This window comes from Entelurus aequoreus, linkage group LG23 (genome assembly GCF_033978785.1).
Source record: "Entelurus aequoreus isolate RoL-2023_Sb linkage group LG23, RoL_Eaeq_v1.1, whole genome shotgun sequence".
Classification (NCBI taxonomy): Eukaryota; Metazoa; Chordata; class Actinopteri; order Syngnathiformes; family Syngnathidae; genus Entelurus; species Entelurus aequoreus.
The window spans coordinates 42,101,252-42,113,751 of record NC_084753.1 but is presented as its reverse complement, the minus strand read 5'-3'; the positions used below and the strand labels follow the sequence as shown (position 1 = coordinate 42,113,751).

General features: G+C 45.2%; 2 protein-coding genes across 2 annotated transcripts in view; both read right to left on the bottom strand.

Annotated features, from left to right (window-relative positions):
• Positions 1-1,621: 1,621 nt before the first annotated feature.
• The window catches only part of LOC133640799 (dynactin subunit 1-like), a 268,257-nt gene continuing 257,378 nt past the window's right edge, over positions 1,622-12,500 (bottom strand). Inside the window, exon 30 of the mRNA XM_062034459.1 lies at positions 1,622-1,901. The gene's annotated coding sequence lies outside the window, so the exon portion shown is untranslated. The remainder of the gene's footprint in view (positions 1,902-12,500) is intronic.
• Positions 1,925-12,500, bottom strand: part of LOC133640893 (dynactin subunit 1-like) — a 56,459-nt gene continuing 45,883 nt past the window's right edge. Inside the window, exon 13 of the mRNA XM_062034576.1 lies at positions 1,925-2,065. Coding sequence (XP_061890560.1) covers positions 1,925-2,065 — 141 coding nt within the window. The remainder of the gene's footprint in view (positions 2,066-12,500) is intronic.

The following is a 12,500-nucleotide window of genomic DNA, read 5'->3' as shown; positions in this document are numbered from 1 at the left end:
AATGATGAGGGATGGGTATATACCAATGATGAGGGATGGGTATATTCTAATCCATACCAGTCATCAAAGGTAGCAATGTTCCATACTTTTGTGTGTTACTAAATGTTAATGACATTTTAATTTGAAATGTAAGACTTAAATGATGTGATTATGGTGACTGTGCTAGCTAGTTGCTACATTAGCAATGACTTCCAAGACACTACACGGCCAGTAGTTGTTGCGCCCTACAAAGTGTTTGTATTGTAAGTCGTGTGCTTATTACACACCAGCTGTTAAGATTGTAGCATTCATCTCCTTTGTAGTATTCACGACTAAATTGCCATGTAAAATGACTAATGTTAGCCTGGCTATGGCAAATCCAATGTATATTAGCATCAAGCTAGCACATTTTGGAAGAGTGGCGCTTTACTCAAAGTTTGAGCGTTTTGCTACCAAGCCGAACTTGCTTTGTTGCAGTTAGAGCAGTGACTCTCACACTGCTGAATTAAATATACACACACAGTGACGGACGTGACGTCACGCACACCAAAAGTATGGAAATATGGCAGCGTTTGATTTGAGGTGGATCCATACCCAGCAGGTGACAATAACCATCACTAGTGGTGACACTCGGGTGACGGTAGCCATCACTAGTTGTGACACTCGGGTGACGGTAACCACCACTAGTGGTGACACTCGGGTGACGGTAGCCATCACTAGTTGTGACACTCGGGTGACGGTAACCACCACTAGTGGTGACACTCGGGTGACGGTAGCCATCACTATTGGTGATGGCAGCCATCACTAGTGGTGACACTCGGGTGACTGTAGTTATCACTAGTGGTGACACTCGGGTGACTGTAGCAGTCACTAGTGGTGACACTCGGGTGACGGTAGCCATCACTAGTGGTGACACTCGGGTGACTGTAGCAGTCACTAGTGGTGACACTCGGGTGACGGTAGCCATCACTAGTGGTGACACTCGGGTGACGGTAGCCATCACTAGTGGTGACACTCGGGTGACTGTAGCAGTCACTAGTGGTGACACTCGGGTGACGGTAGCCATCACTAGTGGTGACACTCGGGTGACGGTAGCCATCACTAGTGGTGACACTCGGGTGACGGTAGCCATCACTAGTGGTGACACTCGGGTGACGGTAGCCATCACTAGTGGTGACACTCGGGTGACGGTAGCCATCACTAGTGGTGACACTCGGGTGACTGTAGCAGTCACTAGTGGTGACACTCGGGTGACGGTAGCCATCACTAGTGGTGACACTCGGGTGACGTAGCCGTCACTAGTGGTGACACTCGGGTGACGGTAACCACAACTAGTGGTGAAACTCTGGTGACGGTAGCCGTCACTAGAGTTGACACTCGGGTGACGGTAGCCGTCACTAGTGGTGACACTCGGGTGACTGTAACCGTCACTAGTAGTGACACTCGGGTGACAGTAGCCATCACTAGTTGTGACACTCGGGTGACGGTAGCCATCACTATTGGTGACAGCAGCCGTCACTAGTGGTGACACTCGGGTGACTGTAGCCATCACTAGTGGTGACACTCGGGTGACGGTAGTTATCACTAGTGGTGACACTCGGGTGACGGTAGCCATCACTAGTGGTGACAGTAGCCATCACTAGTGGTAACACTCGGGTGACGGTAGCCATCACTAGTGGTGACAGTAGCCATCACTAGTGATGACACTCGGGTGACAGTAACCATCACTAGTTGTGATACTCGGGTGACAGTAACCATCACTAGTGGTGGTACTCGGGTGACAGTAACCATCACTAGTGGTGATACTCGGGTGACAGTAACCATCACTAGTATGACAGTAGCCATCACTAGTGGTGACACTCGGGTAAAGGTAACCATGACTAGTGGTGACACTCGGTAACCATGACTAGTGGTGACACTCGGTAACCATGACTAGTGGTGGTAGTCAGGTGACAGTCAGCAAGTTGTGGACATGGTGTAGTTGTCGCTGTGTGAGCAGCAGCCGGTGCACCTGCTCCTGTCCTGGGGGACATGGCACCATCAGTCGCCCCACCAGCACCGCCTGGCCCTGCTTCTCCTCCTTGGCCTGTAAGGTAGTCACAACACCTGTTAACCCACTCATTAGTCACATGACTACTACTTGGCCTGAAAGGTAGTCACAACACCTGTTAACCCACTCATTAGTCACATGACTACTACTTGGCCTGTAAGGTAGTCACAACACCTGTTAACCCACTCATTAGTCACATGACTACTACTTGGCCTGTAAGGTAGTCACAACACCTGTTAACCCACTCATTAGTCACATGACTACTACTTGGCCTGTAAGGTAGTCACAACACCTGTTAACCCACTCATTAGTCACATGACTACTACTTGGCCTGTAAGGTAGTCACAACACCTGTTAACCCACTCATTAGTCACATGACTACTACTTGGCCTGTAAGGTAGTCACAACACCTGTTAACCCACTCATGAGTCACATGACTACTACTTGGCCTGTAAGGTAGTCACAACACCTGTTAACCCACTCATGAGTCACATGACTACTACTTGGCCTGTAAGGTAGTCACAACACCTGTTAACCCACTCATTAGTCACATGACTACTACTTGGCCTGTAAGGTAGTCACAACACCTGTTAACCCACTCATGAGTCACATGACTACTACTTGGCCTGTAAGGTAGTCACAACACCTGTTAACCCACTCATTAGTCACATGACTACTACTTGGCCTGTAAGGTAGTCACAACACCTGTTAACCCACTCATTAGTCACATGACTACTACTTGGCCTGTAAGGTAGTCACAACACCTGTTAACCCACTCATTAGTCACATGACTACTACTTGGCCTGTAAGGTAGTCACAACACCTGTTAACCCACTCATGAGTCACATGACTACTACTTGGCCTGTAAGGTAGTCACAACACCTGTTAACCCACTCATGAGTCACATGACTACTACTTGGCCTGTAAGGTAGTCACAACACCTGTTAACCCACTCATTAGTCACATGACTACTACTTGGCCTGTAAGGTAGTCACAACACCTGTTAACCCACTCATGAGTCACATGACTACTACTTGGCCTGTAAGGTAGTCACAACACCTGTTAACCCACTCATTAGTCACATGACTACTACTTGGCCTGTAAGGTAGTCACAACACCTGTTAACCCACTCATTAGTCACATGACTACTACTTGGCCTGTAAGGTAGTCACAACACCTGTTAACCCACTCATTAGTCACATGACTACTACTTGGCCTGTAAGGTAGTCACAACACCTGTTAACCCACTCATTAGTCACATGACTACTACTTGGCCTGTAAGGTAGTCACAACACCTGTTAACCCACTCATGAGTCACATGACTACTACTTGGCCTGTAAGGTAGTCACAACACCTGTTAACCCACTCATTAGTCACATGACTACTACTTGGCCTGTAAGGTAGTCACAACACCTGTTAACCCACTCATTAGTCACATGACTACTACTTGGCCTGTAAGGTAGTCACAACACCTGTTAACCCACTCATTAGTCACATGACTACTACTTGGCCTGTAAGGTAGTCACAACACCTGTTAACCCACTCATGAGTCACATGACTACTACTTGGCCTGTAAGGTAGTCACAACACCTGTTAACCCACTCATGAGTCACATGACTACTACTTGGCCTGTAAGGTAGTCACAACACCTGTTAACCCACTCATTAGTCACATGACTACTACTTGGCCTGTAAGGTAGTCACAACACCTGTTAACCCACTCATTAGTCACATGACTACTACTTGGCCTGTAAGGTAGTCACAACACCTGTTAACCCACTCATTAGTCACATGACTACTACTTGGCCTGAAAGGTAGTCACAACACCTGTTAACCCACTCATTAGTCACATGACTACTACTTGGCCTGTAAGGTAGTCACAACACCTGTTAACCCACTCATTAGTCACATGACTACTACTTGGCCTGTAAGGTAGTCACAACACCTGTTAACCAACTCATTAGTCACATGACTACTACTTGCCTGTAAGGTAGTCACATACACCTGTTAACCCACTCATTAGTCACATGACTACTACTTGGCCTGTAAGGTAGTCACAACACCTGTTAACCCACTCATTAGTCACATGACTACTACTTGGCCTGTAAGGTAGTCACAACACCTGTTAACCCACTCATTAGTCACATGACTACTACTTGGCCTGTAAGGTAGTCACAACACCTGTTAACCCACTCATTAGTCACATGACTACTACTTGGCCTGTAAGGTAGTCACAACACCTGTTAACCCACTCATGAGTCACATGACTACTACTTGGCCTGTAAGGTAGTCACAACACCTGTTAACCACTCATTAGTCACATGACTACTACTTGGCCTGTAAGGTAGTCACAACACCTGTTAACCCACTCATTAGTCACATGACTACTACTTGGCCTGTAAGGTAGTCACAACACCTGTTAACCCACTCATTAGTCACATGACTACTACTTGGCCTGAAAGGTAGTCACAACACCTGTTAACCCACTCATTAGTCACATGACTACTACTTGGCCTGTAAGGTAGTCACAACACCTGTTAACCCACTCATTAGTCACATGACTACTACTTGGCCTGAAAGGTAGTCACAACACCTGTTAACCCACTCATGAGTCACATGACTACTACTTGGCCTGTAAGGTAGTTACAACACCTGTTAACCCACTCATGAGTCACATGACTACTACTTGGCCTGTAAGGTAGTCACAACACCTGTTAACCCACTCATGAGTCACATGACTACTACTTGGCCTGTAAGGTAGTCACAACACCTGTTAACCCACTCATTAGTCACATGACTACTACTTGGCCTGTAAGGTAGTCACAACACCTGTTAACCCACTCATTAGTCACATGACTACTACTTGGCCTGTAAGGTAGTCACAGCACCTGTTAACCCACTCATTAGTCACATGACTACTACTTGGCCTGTAAGGTAGTCACAACACCTGTTAACCCACTCATTAGTCACATGACTACTACTTGGCCTGTAAGGTAGTCACAACACCTGTTAACCCACTCATTAGTCACATGACTACTACTTGGCCTGTAAGGTAGTCACAACACCTGTTAACCCACTCATTAGTCACATGACTACTACTTGGCCTGTAAGGTAGTCACAACACCTGTTAACCCACTCATTAGTCACATGACTACTACTTGGCCTGAAAGGTAGTCACAACACCTGTTAACCCACTCATTAGTCACATGACTACTACTTGGCCTGTAAGGTAGTTACAACACCTGTTAACCCACTCATGAGTCACATGACTACTACTTGGCCTGAAAGGTAGTCACAACACCTGTTAACCCACTCATTAGTCACATGACTACTACTTGGCCTGTAAGGTAGTCACAACACCTGTTAACCCACTCATTAGTCACATGACTACTACTTGGCCTGTAAGGTAGTCACAACACCTGTTAACCCACTCATTAGTCACATGACTACTACTTGGCCTGTAAGGTAGTTACAACTGTTGACTGAGTCATGAGTCACATGACTACTACTTGGCCTGTAAGGTAGTTACAACATGTTGATTGAGTCATGAGTCACATGACTACTACTTGGCCTGTAAGGTAGTCACAACACCTGTTAACCCACTCATTAGTCACATGACTACTACTTGGCCTGTAAGGTAGTCACAACACCTGTTAACCCACTCATTAGTCACATGACTACTACTTGGCCTGTAAGGTAGTCACAACACCTGTTAACCCACTCATTAGTCACATGACTACTACTTGGCCTGTAAGGTAGTCACAACACCTGTTAACCCACTCATTAGTCACATGACTACTACTTGGCCTGTAAGGTAGTCACAACACCTGTTAACCCACTCATTAGTCACATGACTACTACTTGGCCTGTAAGGTAGTCACAACACCTGTTAACCCACTCATTAGTCACATGACTACTACTTGGCCTGTAAGGTAGTCACAACACCTGTTAACCCACTCATTAGTCACATGACTACTACTTGGCCTGTAAGGTAGTCACAACACCTGTTAACCCACTCATTAGTCACATGACTACTACTTGGCCTGTAAGGTAGTCACAACACCTGTTAACCCCACTCATGAGTCACATGACTACTACTTGGCCTGTAAGGTAGTCACAACACCTGTTAACCCACTCATTAGTCACATGACTACTACTTGGCCTGTAAGGTAGTCACAACACCTGTTAACCCACTCATTAGTCACATGACTACTACTTGGCCTGTAAGGTAGTCACAACACCTGTTAACCCACTCATTAGTCACATGACTACTACTTGGCCTGAAAGGTAGTCACAACACCTGTTAACCCACTCATTAGTCACATGACTACTACTTGGCCTGTAAGGTAGTCACAACACCTGTTAACCCACTCATTAGTCACATGACTACTACTTGGCCTGAAAGGTAGTCACAACACCTGTTAACCCACTCATGAGTCACATGACTACTACTTGGCCTGTAAGGTAGTTACAACACCTGTTAACCCACTCATGAGTCACATGACTACTACTTGGCCTGTAAGGTAGTCACAACACCTGTTAACCCACTCATGAGTCACATGACTACTACTTGGCCTGTAAGGTAGTCACAACACCTGTTAACCCACTCATTAGTCACATGACTACTACTTGGCCTGTAAGGTAGTCACAACACCTGTTAACCCACTCATTAGTCACATGACTACTACTTGGCCTGTAAGGTAGTCACAGCACCTGTTAACCCACTCATTAGTCACATGACTACTACTTGGCCTGTAAGGTAGTCACAACACCTGTTAACCCACTCATTAGTCACATGACTACTACTTGGCCTGTAAGGTAGTCACAACACCTGTTAACCCACTCATTAGTCACATGACTACTACTTGGCCTGTAAGGTAGTCACAACACCTGTTAACCCACTCATTAGTCACATGACTACTACTTGGCCTGTAAGGTAGTCACAACACCTGTTAACCCACTCATTAGTCACATGACTACTACTTGGCCTGAAAGGTAGTCACAACACCTGTTAACCCACTCATTAGTCACATGACTACTACTTGGCCTGTAAGGTAGTTACAACACCTGTTAACCCACTCATGAGTCACATGACTACTACTTGGCCTGAAAGGTAGTCACAACACCTGTTAACCCACTCATTAGTCACATGACTACTACTTGGCCTGTAAGGTAGTCACAACACCTGTTAACCCACTCATTAGTCACATGACTACTACTTGGCCTGTAAGGTAGTCACAACACCTGTTAACCCACTCATTAGTCACATGACTACTACTTGGCCTGTAAGGTAGTTACAACATGTTGACTGAGTCATGAGTCACATGACTACTACTTGGCCTGTAAGGTAGTTACAACATGTTGAATTGAGTCATGAGTCACATGACTACTACTTGGCCTGTAAGGTAGTCACAACACCTGTTAACCCACTCATTAGTCACATGACTACTACTGGCCTGTAAGGTAGTCACAACACCTGTTAACCCACTCATTAGTCACATGACTACTACTGGCCTGTAAGGTAGTCACAACACCTGTTAACCCACTCATTAGTCACATGACTACTACTTGGCCTGTAAGGTAGTCACAACACCTGTTAACCCACTCATTAGTCACATGACTACTACTTGGCCTGTAAGGTAGTCACAACACCTGTTACCCACTCATTAGTCACATGACTACTACTTGGCCTGTAAGGTAGTCACAACACCTGTTAACCCACTCATGAGTCACATGACTACTACTTGGCCTGTAAGGTAGTCACAACACCTGTTAACCCACTCATTAGTCACATGACTACTACTTGGCCTGTAAGGTAGTCACAACACCTGTTAACCCACTCATTAGTCACATGACTACTACTTGCCTGAAAGGTAGTCACAACACCTGTTAACCCACTCATTAGTCACATGACTACTACTTGGCCTGTAAGGTAGTCACAACACCTGTTAACCCACTCATTAGTCACATGACTACTACTTGGCCTGAAAGGTAGTCACAACACCTGTTAACCCACTCATGAGTCACATGACTACTACTTGGCCTGTAAGGTAGTCACAACACCTGTTAACCCACTCATTAGTCACATGACTACTACTTGGCCTGTAAGGTAGTCACAACACCTGTTAACCCACTCATGAGTCACATGACTACTACTTGGCCTGTAAGGTAGTCACAACACCTGTTAACCCACTCATTAGTCACATGACTACTACTTGGCCTGTAAGGTAGTCACAACACCTGTTAACCCACTCATTAGTCACATGACTACTACTTGGCCTGTAAGGTAGTCACAACACCTGTTAACCCACTCATTAGTCACATGACTACTACTTGGCCTGTAAGGTAGTCACAACACCTGTTAACCCACTCATTAGTCACATGACTACTACTTGGCCTGTAAGGTAGTCACAACACCTGTTAACCCACTCATTAGTCACATGACTACTACTTGGCCTGTAAGGTAGTCACAACACCTGTTAACCCACTCATTAGTCACATGACTACTACTTGGCCTGTAAGGTAGTCACAACACCTGTTAACCCACTCATTAGTCACATGACTACTACTTGGCCTGTAAGGTAGTCACAACACCTGTTAACCCACTCATTAGTCACATGACTACTACTTGGCCTGTAAGGTAGTCACAACACCTGTTAACCCACTCATTAGTCACATGACTACTACTTGGCCTGTAAGGTAGTCACAACACCTGTTAACCCACTCATGAGTCACATGACTACTACTTGGCCTGTAAGGTAGTCACAACACCTGTTAACCCACTCATTAGTCACATGACTACTACTTGGCCTGTAAGGTAGTCACAACACCTGTTAACCCACTCATTAGTCACATGACTACTACTTGGCCTGTAAGGTAGTCACAACACCTGTTAACCCACTCATTAGTCACATGACTACTACTTGGCCTGTAAGGTAGTCACAACACCTGTTAACCCACTCATTAGTCACATGACTACTACTTGGCCTGTAAGGTAGTCACAACACCTGTTAACCCACTCATTAGTCACATGACTACTACTTGGCCTGTAAGGTAGTCACAACACCTGTTAACCCACTCATTAGTCACATGACTACTACTTGGCCTGTAAGGTAGTCACAACACCTGTTAACCCACTCATTAGTCACATGACTACTACTTGGCCTGTAAGGTAGTCACAACACCTGTTAACCCACTCATTAGTCACATGACTACTACTTGGCCTGTAAGGTAGTCACAACACCTGTTAACCCACTCATTAGTCACATGACTACTACTTGGCCTGTAAGGTAGTCACAACACCTGTTAACCCACTCATTAGTCACATGACTACTACTTGGCCTGTAGGTAGTCACAACACCTGTTAACCCACTCATTAGTCACATGACTACTACTTGGCCTGTAAGGTAGTCACAACACCTGTTAACCCACTCATTAGTCACATGACTACTACTTGGCCTGTAAGGTAGTCACAACACCTGTTAACCCACTCATTAGTCACATGACTACTACTTGGCCTGTAAGGTAGTCACAACACCTGTTAACCCACTCATTAGTCACATGACTACTACTTGGCCTGTAAGGTAGTCACAAACACCTGTTAACCCACTCATTAGTCACATGACTACTACTTGGCCTGTAAGGTAGTCACAACACCTGTTAACCCACTCATTAGTCACATGACTACTACTTGGCCTGTAAGGTAGTCACAACACCTGTTAACCCACTCATTAGTCACATGACTACTACTTGGCCTGTAAGGTAGTCACAACACCTGTTAACCCACTCATTAGTCACATGACTACTACTTGGCCTGTAAGGTAGTCACAACACCTGTTAACCCACTCATTAGTCACATGACTACTACTTGGCCTGTAAGGTAGTCACAACACCTGTTAACCCACTCATTAGTCACATGACTACTACTTGGCCTGTAAGGTAGTCACAACACCTGTTAACCCACTCATTAGTCACATGACTACTACTTGGCCTGTAAGGTAGTCACAACACCTGTTAACCCACTCATTAGTCACATGACTACTACTTGGCCTGTAAGGTAGTCACAACACCTGTTAACCACTCATTAGTCACATGACTACTACTTGGCCTGTAAGGTAGTCACAACACCTGTTAACCCACTCATTAGTCACATGACTACTACTTGGCCTGTAAGGTAGTCACAACACCTGTTAACCCACTCATTAGTCACATGACTACTACTTGGCCTGTAAGGTAGTCACAACACCTGTTAACCCACTCATTAGTCACATGACTACTACTTGGCCTGTAAGGTAGTCACAACACCTGTTAACCCACTCATTAGTCACATGACTACTACTTGGCCTGTAAGGTAGTCACAACACCTGTTAACCCACTCATTAGTCACATGACTACTACTTGGCCTGTAAGGTAGTCACAACACCTGTTAACCCACTCATTAGTCACATGACTACTACTTGGCCTGTAAGGTAGTCACAACACCTGTTAACCCACTCATTAGTCACATGACTACTACTTGGCCTGTAAGGTAGTCACAACACCTGTTAACCCACTCATTAGTCACATGACTACTACTTGGCCTGTAAGGTAGTCACAACACCTGTTAACCCACTCATTAGTCACATGACTACTACTTGGCCTGTAAGGTAGTCACAACACCTGTTAACCCACTCATTAGTCACATGACTACTACTTGGCCTGTAAGGTAGTCACAACACCTGTTAACCCACTCATTAGTCACATGACTACTACTTGGCCTGTAAGGTAGTCACAACACCTGTTAACCCACTCATTAGTCACATGACTACTACTTGGCCTGTAAGGTAGTCACAACACCTGTTAACCCACTCATTAGTCACATGACTACTACTTGGCCTGTAAGGTAGTCACAACACCTGTTAACCCACTCATTAGTCACATGACTACTACTTGGCCTGTAAGGTAGTCACAACACCTGTTAACCCACTCATTAGTCACATGACTACTACTTGGCCTGTAAGGTAGTCACAACACCTGTTAACCCACTCATTAGTCACATGACTACTACTTGGCCTGTAAGGTAGTCACAACACCTGTTAACCCACTCATTAGTCACATGACTACTACTTGGCCTGTAAGGTAGTCACAACACCTGTTAACCCACTCATTAGTCACATGACTACTACTTGGCCTGTAAGGTAGTCACAACACCTGTTAACCCACTCATTAGTCAATTGACTACTACTTGGCCTGTAAGGTAGTCACAACACCTGTTAACCCACTCATTAGTCACATGACTACTACTTGGCCTGTAAGGTAGTCACAACACCTGTTAACCCACTCATTAGTCACATGACTACTACTTGGCCTGTAAGGTAGTCACAACACCTGTTAACCCACTCATTAGTCACATGACTACTACTTGGCCTGTAAGGTAGTCACAACACCTGTTAACCCACTCATTAGTCACATGACTACTACTTGGCCTGTAAGGTAGTCACAACACCTGTTAACCCACTCATTAGTCACATGACTACTACTTGGCCTGTAAGGTAGTCACAACACCTGTTAACCCACTCATTAGTCACATGACTACTACTTGGCCTGTAAGGTAGTCACAACACCTGTTAACCCACTCATTAGTCACATGACTACTACTTGGCCTGTAAGGTAGTCACAACACCTGTTAACCCACTCATTAGTCACATGACTACTACTTGGCCTGTAAGGTAGTCACAACACCTGTTAACCCACTCATTAGTCACATGACTACTACTTGGCCTGTAAGGTAGTCACAACACCTGTTAACCCACTCATTAGTCACATGACTACTACTTGGCCTGTAAGGTAGTCACAACACCTGTTAACCCACTCATTAGTCACATGACTACTACTTGGCCTGTAAGGTAGTCACAACACCTGTTAACCCACTCATTAGTCACATGACTACTACTTGGCCTGTAAGGTAGTCACAACACCTGTTAACCCACTCATTAGTCACATGACTACTACTTGGCCTGTAAGGTAGTCACAACACCTGTTAACCCACTCATTAGTCACATGACTACTACTTGGCCTGTAAGGTAGTCACAACACCTGTTAACCCACTCATTAGTCACATGACTACTACTTGGCCTGTAAGGTAGTCACAACACCTGTTAACCCACTCATTAGTCACATGACTACTACTTGGCCTGTAAGGTAGTCACAACACCTGTTAACCCACTCATTAGTCACATGACTACTACTTGGCCTGTAAGGTAGTCACAACACCTGTTAACCCACTCATTAGTCACATGACTACTACTTGGCCTGTAAGGTAGTCACAACACCTGTTAACCCACTCATTAGTCACATGACTACTACTTGGCCTGTAAGGTAGTCACAACACCTGTTAACCCACTCATTAGTCACATGACTACTACTTGGCCTGTAAGGTAGTCACAACACCTGTTAACCCACTCATTAGTCACATGACTACTACTTGGCCTGTA